We start from the raw sequence: 23463 nt of genomic DNA, 5'->3' as shown, positions 1-23463 counted from the left end.
GGTCCTTTGCAGCAGATTTGCCCAATGCAATGCGTCTTTTGATTTCCTGACTGCTGCTTCTATGGCTGTTGATTGTGGATCCAAGTAAAACGAAATCCTTGACAACTTCAATCTTTTCTCCGTTTATCATGATGTTGCTCATTGGTCCAGTTGTGAGGATTTTTGTTTTCTTTATGTTGAGGTGCAATCCATACTGAAGGCTGTGGTCTTTGATCTTCATTAGTAAGTGCTTCAAGTGCTCTTCACTTTCAGCAAGCAAGGTTGGGTCATCTGCATAACGCAGGTTGTTAATGAGTCTTCTTCCAATCCTGATGCCCCGTTCTTCTTCATATAGTCCAGCTTCTTGTATTATTTGCTCAGCATACAGATTGAATAGGTCTGGTGAAAGAATACAACCCTGACGCACACCTTTCCTGACTTTAAACCAATCAGTATCCCCTTGTTCTGTCCGAACAACTGCCTCTTGATCTAAGTAAAGGTTCCTCATGAGCACAATTAAATGTTCTGGAATTCCCATTCTTCACAGTGTTATCCATATTTTGTTATGATCCACACAGTCGAATGCCTTTGCATAGTCAATAAAACACAGGTAAACATCCTTCTGGTATTCTCTGCTTTCAGCCAGGATCCATCTGACATCAGCAATGATATCCTTGGTTCCATGTCCTCTTCTGAAACTGGCTTGAATTTCTGGCAGCTCCCTGTCAATACACTGCTGCAGCCGTTTTTGAATGATCTTCAGCAAAATTTTGCTTGTGTGTGATATTAATGATATTGTTCTATAATTTCCACATTCGGTTGGATCACCTTTCTTGGGAATAGGCATAAATATGGATCTCTTACAGTCAGATGGCCAGGAAGCTCTCTTCCATATTTCTTGGCATAGACGAGTGAGCACGTCCAGTGCTGCATCTGTTTGTTGAAACATCTCAATTGATATTCCCTCAATTCCTGGGGCCTTGTTTTTTGCCGATGCCTTCAGAGCAGCTTGGACTTCTCCCTTCAGTACCATCGGTTCCTGATCATATGCCACCTCTTGAAATGGTTGAATATCAGCTAATTCTTTTTGGTATAATGACTCTGTGTATTCCTTCCATCTTCCTTTGATGCTTCCTGTGTCGTTTAATATTTTCCCCATGGAATCCTTCACTATTGCAACTCGAGGCTAGAATTTTTTCTTCAGTTAATTTTATAAGGTCTTAAATAGTATTGTGGAAAATAGCCTTTTTTTTTTTTTTTTTTTTAAGAGAGGTATACACCAAATAATCTGGGAGTGAATTTTATGACGTCTGGAACGTGCTTTAAAGCATAGGAAAAAAAAGTCAAAAAGATTGGTGAAAAAAAGAGAGAAAAAAAACCCATAAGACTGTTTAAAGTAATAATTCCAAATAAATTTGGGAATCTAGGCTCTACACATTCCTCAGGAAGTTCTTGGGTGGCGTAAAAGGTTAAGCATTCGACTACTAGCCAAAAGATTAACAGTTTCAACCCACCCAGAGGTGCCTTGGAAGACAGGCCTAGTGATCTGCTTCTGAAAGATTACAGCCTTAAAAACCCTATGGAGCAGTTCTACTCTGCACACATGGGGTCATCATGAGTCAGAAAAGACTCGAGAGCAACCAACAATAACAATTCCCCAACCAAAACAGAATTAAATTAGAAATCACCAATAATAAGAAATCTGAAAAATCCTCAGTTATTTGAAAGCCAAGCAGCACACTTCAAAATAACCGATGGGTCAAAGAAGAAATCACAAGGGAAATTAGAAAATATCTTGAACTGAATGAAAACAAAACCACAACATATAAACACTCGTGGAATACCGATAAAGCAGTACTTAGAGGGAAATTTATAACTTTATACACTTATATTAGAAAAAGGAAGATATAAAATCAATAAGCTAAGGTTCTACCTTAAGAAGCTAGAAAAAGAAGAGCAAACCAAAACCAAAGTGAATAGAAAGAATAAAAGGCCAACCAGAAAGCAGTGAAATAGAAAACAGAAAAACAATAGAAGACATGAATGAAATTAAAATTGCTTCTTGGAAAAGATCAGTATAATTAATGAAACTTTAGCCAGACCAAGGCTCAGCAAACTTTCTCCGTAAAGGGCCAGATGGTAAATATTATAGGCCTTGAGGCCCATACTGTTTCTGTTGCAACTACTGAACTTGGCTGTTAGAGTGGGAGCACCATAGACAATACATAAACAAATGGGGATGGCCGTATTCCAGTGAAACTTTATTTACGCCCCGCCCCCCCAAAAAATTGGTAGGCCAATTCAGCCCACTGACCACAGTATGGCAAACTCAGAGCTAGACTCATCAAGGAAAAAAGAAGATACAAATTACCAAAATCAGAAATAAAAAAACGGGTATTACTAGAGACACTATAGAAAGGAAAAAATTATAAGGGATTATGAACAACTTTATGCCAAATTAGACAATTTAGATAAAATGGAAAAATCCCTAGCACAACAAAATTATCAAAATGGACTCAAGAATAAGTAGCATATCTGAACAGACCTATTTTAATAAAATTAATATAATAATTAAAAATTATCGTGCAAAGAAAAGTCTAGGTCCTGATGGATTCACTGGTAAATTCTATCAAATATTTAAGGGATAAATAATGACAATCCTACACGTACTATTTCGGAAATAGAAGAGGAGAGAATATTTCAAAACTCATTTTACGAGACCAGTGTTAGCCTGATAAAACCAGACAAAGACATCACAAGAAACAGAGCTACAAAACAATATCCCTCATGAACACTGATGCAAAAATATTTAACATATTAGCAAACCAAATTCGGTAGCATATAAAATGAACTATATACCACAATCAAGTGGGGTTTATCCCAGGAATACAAGATTAGTTTGATATTCAAGTATCAATTAATATATCCAAACCCAAACCCACTGCCGTCAAGTCAATTCCGACTCACAACAACCCTATAGGACTGAGTAGAACTGCCCCATAGGGCTTCCAAGGCTATAAAATCTTTATGGAAGCAGACTGCCACATCCTTCTCCCGTGGAGTGGCCAGTGAATTCGAGCTCTTGATCTTTCGGTTACCAGCCAAGCATTTTAACCACTGCACTACTAGGGCTCCCTCAATTAATACATACAACATATTAATACAATAATAAACAAACATCAAATGGTCAACTTAATAGAGTTGGTAAAAGCATGCGGCAAAATTCAACAACAATTCACGATAAAAATCAACAAACTAGAAACAGAAATTTCCTCAATCTTATCAACGACACATATGAAAAAATTACAGCTAACATCATACTTAATGGTCAAAGACTGAATTCTTTCCCCACTAAGACTGGAAACAAGGCAAGCATGTCTGCTCTCACTACATTTATTCAACATCGTACTGGGGGTTCTAGCCAGTACGATAAGGCAAGAAAAAGAAATTAAGGCTTAACAACTGAAAAATGGTGAGTAATTTGTCTTTATTCACAGACAGGGGGATGGGAAAGGCAGCGCCAAATGTGGGTGAAGAACGCACAGCATGACCAAGGTAAATGGTGTCACTAAGAAGTACATAAGAGAAAAGGGTGTTTCTGATAAAGGAAATGACATATATAATTTTGCAACAACACTACCAACAACCAAAAAATTTGTGTGTGGTTATGTATGTATGTACATATGCGTATATGAGTATAGTATGTATGTGTAGGTACATATGTGTGCATATATAGAAGTAACTATACATGTACATACATGTATGAGTGTATATGCATGTATATTCATATATATAAAAAGCCACATAGGAGGCTCAGTCATGGATACTTTTAGACATAACCACACGCCTCATGGGACTGGTTTTCTGGGTTTGAAGGCTTAGGACCCTAGGCTCATGGGACAACTCCATCAACTGGCATGATATAGTTCATAAAGTTTATGTTCTACATCTTAGTTTGGTGAGTAGTGTCTGGGGTCTTAAAAGGCTGTAAACGTCCATCTAAGACACAATTATCAGTCTCTTCTCATCTGAAGCAAAAGAGAAAGAAGGAAACCAAAGACCCAGAGAAAAAAGTAGTTTACGGGACTAGTTTACAGGAACCAAGACCTCATCTACCTGAGACCAAAAGAACTAGATAGTACCTGGCTACCACTAATGACTGCTTTGATCAGGGCCACAATAGACAGATCCTGAGAGAATGGGAGAAACATGTGTAAAAGAACTCAAAATCCTGAAAAAGTCCTGACTTACTCTGTCAGTTGAAACTAGAGGTCTCCCTGAGACTATCATCCTGAGATACTCCTTAAACCACGATCTGAAACTACCCCGTGAGGTCAACTTTTAGCAAAATAATACATTAGCTCATAAAATAAAGATTATTATGTGCGTACTACACATCTTTAAAAAAATCATCCATATGAGACCAAACGGTCAACAATTACTCTAAGGCAAAGATGAAAGGGACAGGGAAACCAGATGACTGGAAATGAAAATCCAGAATGCAATTAATGAGAATGTTGACACATTGCAAAAAAATGTAACCAATATCACCAAACGATCTGTGTAGTGCTTATCAAATGGGAGCCTAATTTGCTATGTTGCAGCAGTATATTGACAGGGAACTGCCAGAAATTCAGGCCAGTTTCAGAAGAGGACGTAGAACCAGGGATATCACTGCTGATGTCAGATGGATCCTGGCTGAAAGCAGAGAATACCAGAAGGATGTTTACTTGTGTTTTACTGACCATGCAAAGGCATTCGACTGTGTGAATCATAACAAATTACGGATTACATTGCAAAGAATGGGAATTCAGAACACTTAATTGTGCTCATGAGGAACCTTTACATAGATCAGGAGGCAGTTGTTCAGACAGAACAAGGGGATACTGATTGGTTTAAAGTCAGGAAAGGTGTGTGTCAGGGTTGTATTCTTTCACCAGACCTATTCAACCTGTATGCTGAGGAAATAATACCAGAAGCTGGACTATATGAAGAAGAACAGGGCATCAGGATTGGAGGAAGACTCATTAACAACCTGCATTACGCAGATGACACAACCTTGCTTGCTGAAAGTGAAGAGCACTTGAAGCACTTACTAATGAAGATCAAAGACCACAGCCTTCTGTATGGATTGTACCTCAATATAAAGAAAACAAAAATCCTCACAACTGGACCAATGAGCAACATGATAAACGGAGAAAAGATTGAAGTTGTCAAGGATTTCATTTTACTTGGATCCACAATCAACAGCCATGGAAGCAGCAGCCAGGAAATCAAAAGACGCATTGCATTGGGTAAATCTGCTGCAAAGGACCTCTTTAAAGTGAAGAGCAAAGATGTCACCCTGAAGACTAAGGTGTGCCTGACCCAAGCCACGGTATTTTTAATAGCATCATACGCGTGTGAAAGCTGGACAATGAATAAAGAAGACCAAAGAAGAACTGACGCATTTGAATTGTGGTGTTGGCGAAGAATACTAAATATACCATGGACTGCCAAAAGAACGAACTAATCTGTCTTGGAAGAAGTGCAACCAGAATGCCCCTTAGAAGCAAGGATGGCGCGACTGCGTCTTACATACTTTGGACATGTTGTCAGGAGGGATCAGTCCCTGGAGAAGGACATCATGCTTGGCAGAGTACAGGGTCAGCGGAAAAGGGGAAGATCCTCAACGAGGTGGATTGACACAGTGGCTGCAACAATGAGCTCAAGCATAATGATTGTAAGGATGGCTCATGACTGGGCAGTGTTTCGTTCTGTTGTGCACAGGGTCGCTATGAGTTGGAACTGACTCGACGGCACCTAACAACAACAACAATTTGCTATGTAAACCTTCACTAAAAACACAATAAAATATTACCCTAAAAAAAAAAACTTGAAGTACAGATTGTCTCACTTCCTTATTGCCAGTACACTGGCTCTCAACTTAACTGAAACCTTGGACCCACCTCTTTTTACCTGTTTTGTTAGCCACCTTCTTTCTTCAGTTTCTACCTAATAATTCTTGGAAATGACTTTAGTCAGGGCCCTTTCCCATTTGCTACAACTCTTTTCTCAAGCATCAGTAACAAACTCACTCAGCTCTTCCAGAAATGTACCAAACTACTTACAGTCCTCTAAATAAACCGTAATCCCATGCTGTACTTTCTGCCTCAAACGCCTTTCACCTTTTAATTCTTACTCATACTTCAAGACCTAACTCAGGCTGTGGCTCCCCTAAAAGCTTTCAAATTAAGCTTTTTCCCCACTTCGAGCCAAGACAGTCCCAGTCCCCCACCTCAAGGTGCTTCAAGAACACACACTTAATAAGCACACTATTTGGAAAATATCTATATTTAATATTAATAAATGATTTAAAAACTGGAAGAAGTCTTAAAGCATATCATTTCTGCTTGTCATTTTACAGACTAATCATTTTAAGAAAAAAAGTTAGGTGATACAGTCATAGCTACCAACTAGATCTCATCAAAGAGAAATATCAATCTCTATGTAAAATAAAGACTTGACAACAACAAGTTCCCAGTTGAACCTATGCAAATAAATATCAAATTGATTCGCAGGTGAGTCTCCCAATTTATGAATTTGTAACTATCTGTCAGTCACCCAAAGGTCTGTTCCTAAGGGAGCAAGAAGTGAGGTTGAATGGTTTGCAGCTTTAAAGCTAATTTCATATACATACTGTACAACAATCTTTACCTTAACAACAGTTTGTCAACAGGCTACCTGGGACTTCTAGAACCCGTTTTCCATAGAAAATGCTATTATAGTTGATATTACTTCAACTGAATTTAACTACCATATATACGTGTGTGTATATGCATGCATGTAAGTCTATGCTGAAAATTATATTCTCAATTATAGCCCAAAACTATATGCCTTGCCCAAATTTTAATTCTCAATTACAGCCCAGAACTATACAACATGCCCAAATTTGTGATCTTTCTCAAACTGAACGAGACAGAGTACATTCTTGGTCAATCACGCCTCAGCTCTTCTTACCATTTTTAAGTGGGGAGAATGGGAAGAGATGAATGGAGAAGAGAAATAAAGACTTGAATATTGTATGAAAGGGAAAGTGAGAAGAGTAACAAGTCAACTATTAGAAAATAATTTTTATTTCTTCATAAATAACATAGGAAGTGGTACTTCTACCTCTTCTTGGAAATTCTCTTGGGTTAATAAGTTCTGTTTCTAGAAAGCAAATAGTCCCTCCCTCAAGCAGGATTATGACATAAATCTTATTCATAATTTGAAGAACTTTCTTATTATTCAGTTTTTTGTAAGCATTTCTAAAAAACGCAGAGCTCATTATTAAGGAAAGAGGCTAGAAAATCTGGCTGTCATAAGTCACCCTAGCATCATATTTCTTAAAAGCTACGTACAAAAAAAAAAAAGTGTTTTTTTTTGTTACGTAGAAAGAACAACAACAAAAAACCCAACATTGTTGACATACATCTTACCGCACCAGACATCTCTGTATTAAAACCTTTACTTTCTAACCTGGAATGTCGGAGGCTGTCCTTTTTGTTTTTTGCAGAACACAACGTGCATTCACAGCCAACAGCATGGGGCTTGGGTAGAGACACATCCTGCTTTAACAGCATTGTAAGAATTTCGTAGTTGTTACGATGAGCAGCTAAAATGACAGGTGCAACATCCATCGTTGTTGAATATTCAGGATTCTGAATTCTTTCCATTAGTTTCTGAAAAATAGTTACATGAATGCCCAAAAATTATTATTCGTGACTTTAAGAAAACATGTTTATCTGAAGAATAAAATGGAAAAAAAAATAGAAGACCTAAAGAACATAAGAATTATTTGAAGGAATATAATATTTTACTGGGAATAATTTTTTAACAAAACCTCAAAACTTTAATTAAAATGCAATATAATCACAACAGTACAAAAATTTCAATAGGAAACATTCATATGATTAGAGTAATGTCTTCCTGACAAAGAGGAAGTAAGGACGTCTAGAGAAATATTTCAGGAAAAAGTGTTTAATTTCCACAAGATTATGAAAGCATGCATAACGGCAAGGATAATGGACAGAATTTTGGAAAGGGAATATAATAGAAAAAAAATAGAAAAACAGAAATTTAACAAAAATAGGCAGAGTATAAATGCACGAGAAACACTTTAACAATTTCACCTTTATGGCAAACCTATCACATTGAGAGCAACGAAGCTACGTGAAGGGAGCAGTGAATACGAAATAGTCTTTGTTTTGTGTAATGCTCTACACATTCCCAATCGTTACCTATACTACTTTCCATTACGGATGCTCAAAAGCACTAACAATCATAGTTACCATTTAAAATGAGTCCTGGTACTGTTAGGTGCTTTACAGTTATCATCTCACATAATCCCCACAATAGCCTGTGAAATTGAGTGTTACAACCCTCACAAAGTAACTGAGGCTCAGAGAAGTTAATGTGCCCAAGCCACACAAAAAAAGTGGCTGACTGCTAATGGGAGCCCACGTCTGCGTCACTTCCAGAGCCTGAGCTCCTTCTACCTCATGGGCCCTTGGGCCTGGACGCCATGACACCAGGAAAGAAATATTAGTAATTAAAGGATCGAGGCAAATAAGGTTCAATATTTTATGACTATTGCATATCCTTTCCAGTACTTCTCACTTGATCATACAGGTGTCCCTGAGTACTGATTCCATACTGTAAGCACATAAAATTCACTTTTTTGGGGGGGGGGTACTTTTTATTAGCATTGTAAAAGTAGTGCATACTGATAAAGTATCTGAAAAATATAGAAAAGCAGAAAAAATAAAAATACCCGTAACTCCTACTACCCAAAGAACATTTCCGGGTACAGTATTTCCTTCTAGCCCACTCTCTACCACACTTCCTTTAAGAACATCTTTTGCATAAATAGTGGGGATGCCAACCACCTATGATTAAAAACAATGTCTCTTAATATTTTGGGGATCAAGGACCTTTTTAATAATCTGATAAAACCATGGAGCCCTGATGGCACAGCAGTGAAGAGCTCAGCTGCTGACCAAAAGGTCTGCAGTTCAAATCTACCTTGGAAATCCCACGGGGCTGTTCTACACTGTCCTGTAGGGTCGCTATGAGTCGGAATCGACTCCACAGCAATGGGTTTTGGTTTTATAAAGCTACAGCCCAGAATGTTCAGAAAAATACCCTGCATAGAACTTCGAATGCAATAAGGGGATTCAGAAATTCTGTGTTGGAGATATTTTATTTAGCTAATCTAAATAAAACTACTGCAAACATCTTTATGAATATAAATTTTTCCAAATTTAGTATTATCTCATTAACATTAAAAAATTTTTATTTATTTATTTTTTGGAGCCCCAGAATAGAATTATAGGTCTAAAGGCCATGAACAGTTTTGAAGCTCTTGATACATATCGTCAAAGTCCTTTTAATAGTTTATATTACCAATAATAATTTTTTTTTTACCAATAATATAGGAATGTGCCCGCTTCACACTAAAGCTTTACTCATCAGCACTAGAGATGATCACTCTCAATTCGATTGAAACTTTAGTTTGCTTTTCTTGATTAATGATAGATTTGAATATTTTCCCACATACTTATTATTTTTATTTCCTTTTCTGAATTTTTTTTTTTTATATACTTGCCCTTTTTCCTCTCTTCTTATGGCTTCTTACCGCCACTTAAACTGAGTGGTACAATCCTATAGCGAAAGTTAAGCTTATACAAATTTAGTAATACCCAAAATGAGTATTTATTGCCCTTTTCTCCCTTATCATTGAGAGTAAAATATTTCTGTTAATATGTGATACAGTATGCAATCTATATAGCTCTCAGATCATGACAGATAATCTGCCACCAACTTATAATTCTTTTTAAAACATTATTTTTCTTCTGTTTATAGCCCATTTATACGCCCAGTAGTTATTCAAACTGTTTCACTGTAACCTCACCAATAACGAATGTTATAATTTTTAAATTTGATATATAATACTTCATTTTTAAAAATTACTATTTAAATGATTATTGCTGATCATCTTCCTAATTACAAAAACAATAAAGAAAAATTTAAAAAGAAAAAGTATCCCTAATTTGACAAGAGCTGACCTGTTAGTTCCTTTTCTATGCATATTTTTTAACTTTGTATTAAATTATGCAGTTTAGTATTTTTTTCCACTTACTATAGCGTATTTCTTCCATGTTTCAAAATACTCATAAAAATACCAATTTAATGGTTGTATAATATTTCATTGTACGTATATGTAATGGTTTATATTACCAGTCCTCTATTTTGTGATGTTTAGATTGGTTCACATGGCCTTCCTGCCTGCCTGCCTGCCTTCCTACTTTCCTTCCTTTCTTTCTCTCCTTCTTTCTTTTCTTGGGATCCTGGTGGCACAGTGGTTAAGAACTTGGCTTAAGAGCATTGCTGCTAAGCAAAAAGTCAGCAGTTTGAATCCACCGGCCGCTCCTTGGAAACCCTATGGGGCAGTTCTACTCTGTCCTATAGGGTTGCTGTTAGTCGGACTCAACTCGACATCAATGGGTTTTTTTCCTTAGTGCTACAAATAAGATTACCATTAACATTTTTGCTTGCATTTTAGATCATTTCCTTTATAGGTTTCCAAAGGAGGAAGGGCTAGGTTAAAGAACATGAACATTTTTCTTGTTTCTGATGCACCCTGCCAAACTGCTTTCCAAAATACCCTCCCTATCAATGGTATATGGAAAGCCTGGTGGCGTAGTGGTTAAGTGCTACGGCTGCTAACCAAAAGGTCAGCAGTTCGACTCCACCAGGTGCTCCTTGGAAACTCTATGGGCCAGTTCTACTCTGTCCTATAGGGTCGCTAAGAGTCGGAATCGACTCGTCGGCACTGGGTTTGGTTTTGGTTTGTATCAATGGTATATGGGACTGTACTACTACCTGCCATCAATAATTATTATTTTTTACAGAATCTTTGCTAATTTGGTAAGCAAAAATTAGTATCTCTTGTATTTGATGATCAGTAAGGTTTAATAGTTTACACTTTCTTTTCTGAGATTTTTTTTTCATGTTCTTTTCTATTATGATTTTGGTGTTTTTCATAAATTTGAGCATTTCGGGGTTTTTTAATTAATTTGTGTATTCTTAAAATTATTAATGTGTGATACATTCCGCAAATATCTTTTCCCAGTTATCGATCTGCTTTCTAAATTTTGGATGATAGTTGAATTCTAGAAGTTTAACTTCTATAGTCAAAGACATTGGTCTTTGCCACTCTCATTTTTTGCCCACTTCATAGGGTTGCTATGAGTCGAAACTGACTCGACAGCAGTGGGTTTTTGGTTTTTTATGATTAGAAAGTCCTTCTGTACCTAATCAGTTAAATACTCACCTACTTTTATGGTTTGATTGTTTACATTTAATTCTTAAATCCAACTGGAAACTATATTTTCAACATTAACTACAGAATATTCCAAACTAAAAATACTGGTCCACATTGATAAAATTATGGAACTATCACTAGCTTCAAACATACTTCCTAGAAGCAATACAGCAGTATTAATTACTTGCAAATATCTACTTATTTTAAAGTAATATTTGACAGTGGGGGGGAGAACTATTTCTTTAAAGCAAAATAAATTTGGGGGAAGAAAAAAATGGGGCAGGGTATCTATTTTAGCTTAAAAATCCGCGTTAATAAATACTTAAGAGTACTAACTACTATAGTTGGTCTTGATGATCGTTTTGGCCGATGATTAAGTAGTATATCAACAGCTCCCACTACTTCAGAGTCGATTGCCACCAAAAGTGCATCTGTGGACTTCAAAAAAAAAAAAAAAAAAGGTTAAAAATGAAAATGGAAAATAAAAAGGTAAAGTACTTATTTTTAGTAATTCACAACAAACTGTTTTTTAAATTTTTGAACTGTGTTATAAACAGTAATGCTGAAATTTTTTAAAAATTTAGACTGTACAAATTTAGTACATTTGCTGGCCTTCACTATGCTGCATACCGTGACACACACGTGTTTCTGTCCTGGTTTCCGTCACATGAGCTGGTAAGATACTGAATGCTTGATAGAGGGGGTTATTAACGGAATAGTGCTGATCTGTGCAATATTTAAAGTGAATTTTTTTTTTCCAAGATCTTTACTCTTGAACTGTGGACCAAAAGAATCTTAACATTCCAAATCCATAAAAGAAATTGCCGGGAACTATTACTACTACTGGTAAAGCATTATGTTCAGGCTAATAAAAATGATCATCTATGCAAACCACGAGGATAGGGAAGAATGGAAACTACATAAAGGTGGGGACTTCTAATCTCTGAAGCACAGGCTCACCAAAGCTGTACAAACCTGACATTAGTATAAGCAATCTCATAAAGTTAAAACCATCAAGAATTAGGTTACCAGTGTCCTTAGAGACAGGAGAATGGACTTTATAGTTCTACTCCCAACCTATAGCTCCCTGTGACAGTAGGAAAAAGTAAACAGAAGCTGAAGAAATGTGGAGCTTTTCACCTCTGTAACAAAGCCTACAGTGATACATGGCAACAATTGACGTCAATTTTTTTTTTAAAGGAAAAACCACAAAGGCAGGAGAAAAACACGGGGATAAATAATAAATTTAATCTAAGAAAATGCCCTGATTATTTTCATTCTTAACATTTTCTTCCTGTTATCCTTATAACTGTTTAAATCAATGTTCTCTCTCAGAATGAAACTATTATCAGATCTTCAGTATTCTTTGTAGCTGAATAGAATAAAGGTTTCACTCACTTTATCTGGATGTCAAAAATGGGGCAAAAAATGGTAGACATTACCTAGATGTCTAAAAATAGAACTAAGCACCCCAAACAAGGAGTTGGAAGAGTCACTCAACCATTAGGAAGAGCCTATGTTTTCCCACATGAAAAAAATTCCCACCTAAATGGGCAATTTATTGTTTCACCCCTTAAAACTTTTAGGGTTCATGGGGCTCTAGCCTATGACATAAAGGCCTAGGATTCTTCTGCTTTGCAAACATTTCTCTTTAGTTCTTACAATAACTTGGTCAGTTGAAGCAACCAAACAAAAAGAATGTTGTGCCCATTGCTACTAAATTTATGATTTCAAGTTTTAACTTATGAAGCTAAATATAGTAATACCGCTACTCTCAAAGTCAAACACCAGGCAACTTCAACCATCTGAAACATAGCCATGGATCCCAGTTGCAACTTTCCAAGACAAGCGTATCGAACTGTACCAAATTAACTTCATCGATATTATTGCCCAAAAGAAACAGGCCCAAGCACACTGACTTAGAACTGTCTATAAATGACGGATATCTGGTTTCCCCAAGTACCCTTCAGATATTCACTGAATAGAGGAATAGTAGGTTAAGACTAACAAAGTAGGGGGAGAAAATAAAAACCTGCTAAAAGTTGACCACTGAGAAGACAAAATGCTAGTATAGCAAAGTCACTACCTATGCACAGCAGTCCAAAACCATTTAATGTAAAGACAAACATGATCACAGTTTCTGAGCACATGAAGCAAAGTAAAATGATTACATTCAACTTAAAGTTAAATTATATTCAGAATACATTATCTAGTAAAGAATAAAAATTCATATTATTTCAATGCTTAAAAGGACAAGCTTCAGTTTTAAGGAATATTTATTTATATTTAAAAAGTCATGTAAATAAGAAATCACTGTTGACTCACTGCACAAGTGGTATGTTATTTGACAAATCAAGGGCAGTTCTAAAGGAAAAAAATATTTTACATTATTTCAAAAATATCTATGGGTATACAGAATGTCTCCACTAGTTTTGTTTCCCAATTTATCACAGATATTTGATCATTCCTAATTAAAAGCTGCTGCAACAATGGGCTCACACAAAGCAACAATTGTGAAGATGGTGCAGGAGCTGGCAGTATTTCGTTCTGTTGTACACAGGGTCGCTATGAGTTGGAACCAACTCAAAGACACCTAACGACAATTAAAACCTATTCAAACCATCTATTTATTATGTATCTATGAGGTCCCTATTTTTCTTCTCATCTCAGAATTTTTCTCTTCTACAATTCTCATACTCTTTCCTCTAAGCTCAGAGTAAGAAGTGACTTAATTCCTTCACAAAGCTAAATTCTCCATCTTGATATTCTACTTTGTACTCTACTGCAGTGGTTAAGAGCTTGGCTGCTAGCCAAAAGCTGGCAGCTCGAATCCACCAGCTGCTCCTTGGAAACCCTATGGGGCAGTTCTACGCTGTCCTATAGGGTCGCTATGAGTTGGAATCGACCTAATGGTAACGGGTCTGTTTTTTTTTTTTTTTTTCCCTCTATAGGACCTTGATCCTTCAGTCTCAGAAATTCCCCCAACCCCAGCTCCCACAACCCCCAACACTTTAAATCGTTCTTTATTCTTTGCTAATTTGACTTGATCCTATCTTTATCTTGCCACTCAAGTTTTCTTCTTCCTTTCACTGCGTCAAACTTTGCAAATCCATCCGTTTTTCTAATTCTACTGATGCCATACTTTCAAAATCCAATGGCCTTTTCTACCTCCTCATTCTCCTTGATTTCTAAACAATGTATTAAACCTGTTTCTTTGGTTTTTGCAATGCTACACTAGCCTAACTGCCTGTGCCATCTTTAAGCAGGCACAAGGTCCCCTTCAATGAAATCCTTTCCCTCCAATGCCCTTAAATGTAGATGCTCACTAAGAATCTGCATCAGCCCTTTGCTCCTCTCTGTGGTTTCTGCCACTCTCAGATCAGTGGTCATCTCCAAATTCCTCACTGCCTACTTTATTTCTCTAGCCTGACCTCTCCCTACAGATATAGTCTTCATCACTGTCAGCTGAAGACTGCCTGAAATCCCCCAAATAAACATGGCTAAAACCAGAATTCCCATTCCTCTGCCCCAAAATTCCCACTCCTCTGCCCCAAGCTTGACTTCTTTTCAGGTCCCTGTTTTTCTTTCATTCTTCTTCTAGCCTTCCATGTTTAAAATTTCCAAATCATCTTGGAATCCTTCTCGATTCCCTTCCCTCCAAATTGAAACAATCACTAAAACAAACAAACAAAAGACCTGCTGCCATCAAGTCGACTTCAAGTCACAGGAACCCTACACGACAGAGTAGAACTGCCTCATAGGGTTTCCAAGGAGCAGCTGGTGAATTCGAACTGCCGACCTTTTGGTTAGCAGCCAAGCTCTTAACCACTGCACCACCAAGGCTCCTAAACAATCACTAGGTTCTGTTAATTCTTCCTTCATAATATTTCTCGTATCTACCACTTTTTTCCCCATTCTTATTGCCACTAATCCAGTTTTGACCTTAACCTTTTTATGCCTGGATGACTGTAAAAACTGTACACTCAGGCTATCATCTTCCCCACCCTCCAGTCCCCAATCTATACTGAAACAGTCACTAGATTTATCCTTCTAAAATACCACCGGACATACGCCACGCCTTTTTTCAAAAATTATTTAATGATACCTATTGTCTAACACATAAAACCCAAATCCCTTAGCCTGGCATTCAAGGCCCCTTTCATCAGTCTGTTTTGTTTAGTGACTTTTCCTGATACTTCCCACTATTCTCCAGCCCAAATATTCTATTAAAAAAGGCTAGGTCATGGGAGGTGAGAGGGCAGAGGGGGTCAGAAGCTGGCCGAATGGACACGAAAATAGAGAGTGGAAAGGAGCGTGCTGTCTCATTAGGGAGAGAGCAACCAGGAGAATATAGCAGGGTGTATATAAATTTTTGTATGAGACTGACTTGATTTGTAAACTTTCACTTAAAGCAAAATAAAAATTAATAAAAAAAAAATAGCTAAGTCAATTGACTGTCCCAAGAACATACACTGCATGTACCTTTGTTTACAATCTTCTCCACATACTCTGTTCTCTCCTCTGTACCTACCAATACACTTTGGAAAGTTGATTAGGGTAGTAGGGAAGACCATAGGCTCTCAAGTCAGAACCTAGGTTTAAGCTCTAGGTTTGCCATTTACAGGGTGACTTTGGGCAAGTTACTTAACCTTTCTGTACCTTGGTTTCTTTCTCTATAAAATGGAGATAATACTAGTGCCTACTTCATAGGGCCGTTGTGAGGGTTAATCAACTCAGAGAAATGGATGCTTAAGTCAGAAAAAATGAGGGAAAGCCTCAGTGAGATGGGCTGACACAACAACCACGACAATGGACTCAAACGTACCAACGATCATGAAGACAGCACGGGACCAGGCAATGTTTCATTCTGTTACACATTAAGGCCATGAGTCAGAGCCAACTCAACAGGAACTAACAACGACAATTAGGGCTCCTGGCACAGAGTAGCACAATAGCACAACATAAGTGTTCATTAAAAATTATTAATATTTCAAGGCTGAGCTCAACTGACACCTCTGCCATGAAACCTTTCTTGGTAGCTACGATCCACAGCAATCTTGCCCTTTCCTACGTTTCTAACACATTTGTTGTGAATCACAAAATTTTAAGTATAAAACGAAGTTTCTCAATAACGGCGCTACTCACGTTTTAGGATGGATAATTCTTTGTTGTGGGAGCTATCCCATGCATTTTGAAATGTTTAATAGCACCCTTAGCGTCTACCCACTAGATACCATAGCAACTTGCCTTGTAGCTGTGAAAACGAACAATGTCTCCAGGCAATTCCAAACAACCCCTTGGGTGGGGCAGGGCAAAATGCCCAGGTGAGGAGTACTGGTATAAAACAAGGTAAAATATATGAAAGCACTTTGTAAACCTCAAAATAATATACAGGGTCAATCAAAAATTATTGCCAATCAGCACTTAAGAAACACACTTTTGTATTGTTTAATTAGCTTGTAATTCACATATACTTTTAAGCGTCCAGTTAGTTTTACAATCCTTTAGCACAGAACCCGTACTTGGCTTAATCAGTTTCGCAATCGCCCTCAAGAGAAGTCCTGGGCGTTCATTGGCTGATAGGGAAGACACAGACAACCTGAGACAGAACACAGTCAACTGGAAAGAACATGGGATCTGCAGTCAGAGAATCAAGGTTAAAAACTTAGCTTCGCTCTTACTGATTTTGCAACTTTGGGCAACTCATTAAAGTCTATGAGCCTCAGTTTACTGATGTATAAAATTACACATCTATGAGGGTAGTTATGATGTTCAAAGGTGATCATGTATGTGAAAGAACCATGTATGTTACAGAGCTATTGGTATTACTGGATGTACAGACTCATATGTATAAAAAAAAGCAAAAATGATTAAAAAACCTCATTTATCCAGAATCATCAGGGACTAAGTTTCTTATTTTCTAGGTAACTGAAGCTTATGCCTTTAAGTATTTACCTCTAAAACTTTAACTATTTTGGTGGGAAACTTTTGTTTTCAGAAGTACTATATTTCTCCTTTCTTCTGAAATAATAGGTATTGAATATAATTTAGCTTTTCCTGACTGACTCTGGGCCACTGTTATTAACGTTAATTACCATTCTAACATATATACACATATATCTGAGATTATCAGACGTTTAATGCTCTTGGCCTTTTTATTAAGCAGTGTCAGAGATACTGCTCCTACTTTATTTTGATATAGCCCTCATGCCTCTTCCATTGTCTTTCAAATTCTATATGTGTGGGAAAATTAAATAACTAAGTTTGCCAAAATGGACACTAAAATGAGAAAAAACAGTCTTGAAGGAGGGCTCCGGAAGTGCTCCTATAAATAAAGTAAATAAGCTTAATTTGGAGACTTCCTGACAGCTATTCTGGCCGCTCGGAGTTTTTTTACTTAATTTCCGGTTCTCAGTTATGTTCTGGATAGCTGAGGTTGCTGGATAAGCATTTTTTTTTTTTTTTTTAGTATAAGTATATATACATGGAGACAGTACCATGTATTATAATATACATATAATAGAAATGTACATGGAACTAACCCACTTACATTTAAAAAAACGAGTGCCCACTATTTGCACACATCTGTTGAGTACATGCTCAAGCCACTTAAAAAATTCTGCCTCATTAATTAAACCCACAATAAAGTACACAATCATGCCATTTAAATGCAAAAAAAAAAAAAAAAGGCCAGCATGAATGTGCTAAGTCTCATCATAAACAAACCAAAAAGGAAAGGAAAATAATATTACTAAATTTACTTCAGAATTTCTTGACTCTTTTAATTCTTTCAGGACTCATGTGTTTTTCTCCCTGAACGGACAGGAAGACAAACAGAAAAGTTGATCTTTTCCAGTTAAATAATATGTTTATTCACTTTTAGTTAGAAGCAAACATTAAATTTCAGACAAAAATTTATGAAAACCTAATGGGTGAAACACAAAGTCAAATTGACAAGTGCTTTGTGAGTCAGGAATATTTTGGTCTTATGGCTGTGAATGACACTGGGCCACAGCTAAACCTGCTCCCTTGACAACGCTCCCAAGAACATTTGTACTATTTTTAGGTATGTAGTATAAATTTTAGGTATGTAGTATAAATAGCAACGATATAGGTAATACAGACAAAATCAGCTTTAATAATTCCTGATAATTAACCTCTACCAGAAGCTGGAAAACACATAAAGGACAAGGAGGCTGTGGGGAGTGAAATTTGAGAGTCGAATGCTAACTCAACCTAAAATTTGCTTTTTTTGGTTTGTTTTATAAAATTTTAAAATGACTCAGAACCAAATAAAAGGTGAAAGAATGAGAGGGGAAGAAAAAAAAAAAAAGGAGAGCAAGAACAATAGAAAGAAATCGAGGCACAGCTAACAGTACTTAGCAGCTAACGGGTATAATTATCTAGCCTTGTACCTGACAACCGTAGTCCAAAAGAAGCTGTAGAATATCCAAGTTTTCGTTTTCAATAGTTATGGTAACAGCGTTTCTCCCAAGCACATCTACGCAATTTATGTTCAAGTCACCTGAACAGTTTTCCTCCAAAATCTTTTTAACCATATAATAGTCACCTAAATAACAATATACAAACATAATTTAATATCCATGACATATTAATTAAGAATGACTATAAGGAACAAGGCTGATTTAAAAGATGAAAAACCTGGGCTTATTTTTGTAAGTGGAAATGGGCAAAGAAAATGGGAGCATTTCCTTGCTGAAAACTTGTGTTCTGGTAACGTGGACATCAGCTGCAAGCATAAAACGCCAAGTAGAAAAATTTTAAAGTGTGGTTTGCAATAAAAGTAATTTTGTTTGAAATTCATAATTGGATGCTTATAAGTAAGGAGGGAAAATTTTAGAAGATATTTAAAGCAATTTAATAAAAGATGCTAAAACACAAACTGGAGGCTAGAAAAGTAAGAGAAAAGAGATTAGAGAAATTCAGTTTTACATCTCAGATACATACACACATTTACTCATACTTCATAATGGTTAAAAACAGGATCTAGTAATAAATGGAGGATGCTATAAAGAGATTGTACAGGTGAAAATACACACTGGAAAACGGCCGTGAATACGTATATGCTTTGGGTAAAACCCATACGTATATGCTTTGGGTAGATATATTAAAAGGGAAGGATGCCCCCAAATGCATTCTTTTCCTCCCTACCCTCCCAATAATCGCATATGTATCTCATTAATAAAGCTTATCAGGAGCACGAAGATTTCCTTCTGCCTGACATTCCCAAAAACCAAACCCATTGCCGTTGAATAGATTCCAATTCATAGCGACCCTATAGGTCAGAGTAGAACTGCCCCACAGAGTTTCTAAGGTGCGCCTGGTGGATTTGAACCGCCAACCTTTTGGTTAGCAGCTGTAGCGCTTAACCACTACGCCACCAGGGTTTATTAGCTCACATCAAAACAGCTGACCCATGTGGGGAAATGAGAATAACTATGAAGGCAATAATTTTCACTGAGGGTCCACTATCCTTGTTTGCAGCCCACCTGGTGCAGTAATAAGAGGAAAATATCAAGAGAAATACTAATTAGAGAAAGAAAGCAAAGTGAGATTTATTTCATTTTATTTTTTTTAAACACAGGATGAATAAACTATTTTAAATGACTTGAAAATATACTTACAGAAACTCTATGGGGCAGTTCTACTCTGTCCTATAGGGTGGCTATGAGTCGGAATCTACTCAACGGCACTGGGTTTTTATTACTTAGAAGTCTATGAATAAGAGGTGAGGGAAAAAACAGAGTAGAGACCGGAAAGATAAAGAAACACAAACAATTTTATGATAAAGAAGAATGACTAAAGCTAGGATAAATAAGCGAATAAGAAAGATGGGCAACGGATTCTGTTAACATTTCAAACAAAATTTGCCACTATTTTAAATCAACAGCCTTAAAGCTCGCATTCACTTTGAAAGAAGTTAAAAGGTCATTTTCCTGATGGCAGATGCCCTTAATTGCCTCAAGAAGAAAACTTTTTTTCTTCTAGTCCCAAAAAGAAATATTTTCCTCATAGCACTATTAATTAATATTTAGACACTAATGAATCATGGTAAAAACTGTATATCTAACTCCTATCAAACACTTTACAAAGTGATGCTCTTAGTCACAAGTTGAACCAACACTGAGCAGTCACAGTTGTTGTTAAGTGCTGTGGAGTTGGTTCCAACTCATAGCAACTATGTACAACAGAACCAAACACTGCCCAGTCCTGTGCCATCCTCACACTTGTTATGCTTGAGCCCATTGCTGCAGCCACTGTGTCAACTCATCTCGTTGAGGGTCTTCCTCTTTTTCACTCACCCTCTACCAAGCATGATGTCCTTCTCCAGGGACTGGTCCCTACTGATAAGATGTCCAAAGTGCATAAGATGAAGTCTTGCCATCCTTGCTTCTAAGGAGCATTCTAGCTGTACTCCTTCCAAGACGGATTTGTTCATTCTTCTGGCAGCCCATAATATATTCAATATTCTTCGCCAACGCCATAGTTCAAAGGCACTGATTCTTTTTCGGTCTTCCTTATTCATTGCACAGCTTTTGCATGCATATGAGGTGACTGAAAATACTATGGCTTGGGTCAGGTGCACCTTAGTCCTCAAAGTGACATCTTTGCTTTTTAATACTTTAAAGACGTCTTTTGCAGCAGATGTGCCCAATGCAATATGTACTTTGATTTCTTGACTGCTGCTTCCATGGGCTTTCACAGGTAGATCATGAAAATTCATCACTATCACTGGAAAATAACATGTAATACCTTATTTCAAGTGAATGTTTTATTATCTTAGTAGTGAGAAAATGCTACCACAAAAATTCTGCTATATTCTTTTTGGTTTCATGCTGTGTCTAGATGGGAATTTATTTTTTATTAATCTTGTTTGGAACTCATTAGGCTTTATGACTCTGAGGACATCTGCCCTTCATTATTTCTGTAACTTTTTCACCCATTGTCTCTTCATTCCTATAATAATTTTTCTCCTATTAAAATTTCTATTAAACATTACATCACACCTTCTTGGTCCAGCTTCTGTGTCTCTCAAGTTTTCTTATTTTTCCTCTATCTCCTTTTCCTGCATTCTGGCTAATTTCCTCAGTTCTCTCTTTTAGTCACTTACTCCTCCTTCAGCTATTTTGCTAATTAACTCATTAACCACTACACCACCAGTGTTTCCTGTTGTATACTATCCACCATTAATTTTTAGTGATTTAAGAGTCATTTTTTCATTAATTAATTCTGAACCATTTCCTATAGCAGCATTTTAAACCAGTACATTCTAAAACTTTGATGAGTTGGAAAACTTTCCTGTATAAAATACTTAGAAACGCTATGTCCGATGGCAACTTATGAAATAGTAAAATCTTGTCTTCAGTACTCTCCTACCTCTCTTTTCTGCCGATTTTTTTCACCATTACAACAATTATTTCTTTAATGTGGCCAATGTCAACATAATATTTCTCAGCAATATCCAGTGCTTTGCTCTTTTTCTTCCCAGTGCCATCCTCATACACTTCAAAATCCCAACTCAAATAGCTAAAGAGATCCCATTAAACACATGTAAACCTGCTGCCCTCTCGTCTGTTGCGACTCATAACTACCCCATAGGACAGAATAGAAATGCTCCATAGGGTTTCTACGACTGCAAATCTTTACAGAAGCAGACTGCCACATCTTTCTCCCGCAGAGCACCAGTGGGTTTGAACCAACTTTTCAGTTCACAGTTGAGTGGTTTAACCACTGCACCACCAGGGCTCCTAAATATATTTAGTCAGGTGTTAATGAAACAGAAGCTTAATAGTATTTAAGAAACGTTGCATGTTTTAAATACATCCCTACCCAAAGACGGAAACCCTGGTGGCACAGTGGTTAAGAGAGACAGCTGCTAACCAAAAGGTCGGTGGTTTGAATCCACCAGGAGCTCCTTGGAAACCCTAGGGGGGCAGTTCTACTCTGTCCTATAGGGCTCCTACGAGTCAGAATGAACTCGATGGCAGTGGGTTTGGTTTTGGGTTACCCAAAGGTATGCAAAGTTTACTAGGAACTCAAAACATCCTTCCTTACAATGTAGTAGATCATACCAAAAAGGTGACATGTGACTCTGAGATTAGGCTGTGCCCAGTAATAAAGGCGAAATTCTGCCCTCTCTTGACCCATACTGAAATTTCAAAAAGGGCCTCCTGATTCATTAACTGAAAAACCAGTTTCCTGAAAATGCTCTCCATGGAGAGTTGACAGGGACTAGATCCCTTTATACTCCCTTCTTCTCCACAATGAACTGATTACACATCATCAGCAAATTAAAGGGTTTATGTGTGTCTCTGCTCGCAAATATGATAAAAGATACCATCCGCTGAACTGTTACTTTAAAACCAAACCAAAACAAACAAAAAACTGTTAAAACCAAACCAAAACAAACAAACAAAAAACTGTCGCCATTGAGTCAATTTCAACTCACAGTGATGCAACAGGAAAAAGTAGAACTGCCCCATAAGGTTTGCAAGGCTATAATCTTTACAACCAGAATGCTCCTTAGAAGAAATGACGGCGAAATTTTGTCTCAAATGGTTTGGGCATGTTATCTGGAGGGACCAATCTCTGGAAAAGGATGTCATGCCAAGCAAAGCAGACGGTCTACTAAAAAGAGGAAGACCCTCAATGGGATGGACTGACAGAGTGGCTGCAGCAGTGGGCTTAAGCATAACAACGGTTCTGATGATGGCACAGGACTGGGCAGTGTTTCGCACCGTTGTACACAGAGTTGCCATGAGCCAGAACTGGCTTGGCAGCATCTAACAACAACAATCTTTACAGAAGCAGACTGCCACATCTTTCTCCTACAGAGCAGCTGGTGGGGTAGAACCAACAACCTTTTGGTTAGCAGCCCAGGGCTTAATCACTGCACCACCAGGGCTCAGTTACTTTAGAAGAGGCGAATCAGTTTCACGCCTCTGCCAGTTTGTCACACTGTGGGGGCTTGTATGTTGCTGTAATGCTGGAAGCTACACCACCAGTATTCAAATACCAGCATGGTCACCCATGGTAGACCGATTTCAGCTGAGCTTCCAGACTAAGACAGACTAGAAAGAAGGACCTGGCAGTCTACTTCTTAAAAGATTTAGCCA

General features: G+C 37.3%; 1 protein-coding gene across 11 annotated transcripts in view; it reads right to left on the bottom strand.

Moving 5' to 3' along the window:
• TRPC1 (transient receptor potential cation channel subfamily C member 1) overlaps positions 1 to 23463 on the bottom strand; it is a 190705-nt gene that overhangs the window by 158182 nt on the left and 9060 nt on the right. For 6 of the 11 annotated variants that reach the window (XR_010319146.1, XR_010319144.1, XR_010319143.1 and 3 more), the window contains exons 2-5: positions 18742 to 18896; positions 16574 to 16660; positions 11663 to 11764; positions 7480 to 7682 (exon numbers count right to left, since the gene is read on the bottom strand). Coding sequence is in view for 7 of the 11 variants with exons in the window: in XM_064275553.1 (XP_064131623.1) it covers positions 7480 to 7682; positions 11663 to 11764; positions 16574 to 16660; positions 18742 to 18896 (547 nt within the window). In the remaining 4 variants the exon portion in view is untranslated. Of the gene's footprint in view, positions 1 to 7479; positions 7683 to 11662; positions 11765 to 16573; positions 16661 to 18741; positions 18897 to 20649; positions 20759 to 23463 lie in introns of those variants that run through there. The other 5 variants (XM_064275552.1, XM_064275555.1, XM_064275557.1 and 2 more) reach the window with 5 other exon arrangements.

The sequence above is a fragment of the Loxodonta africana genome, chromosome 23, assembly GCF_030014295.1.
Source record: "Loxodonta africana isolate mLoxAfr1 chromosome 23, mLoxAfr1.hap2, whole genome shotgun sequence".
Classification (NCBI taxonomy): domain Eukaryota; kingdom Metazoa; phylum Chordata; class Mammalia; order Proboscidea; family Elephantidae; genus Loxodonta; species Loxodonta africana.
Note: the sequence above shows the minus strand (reverse complement) of the source record. Positions and strands in the feature narration are given on the sequence as shown.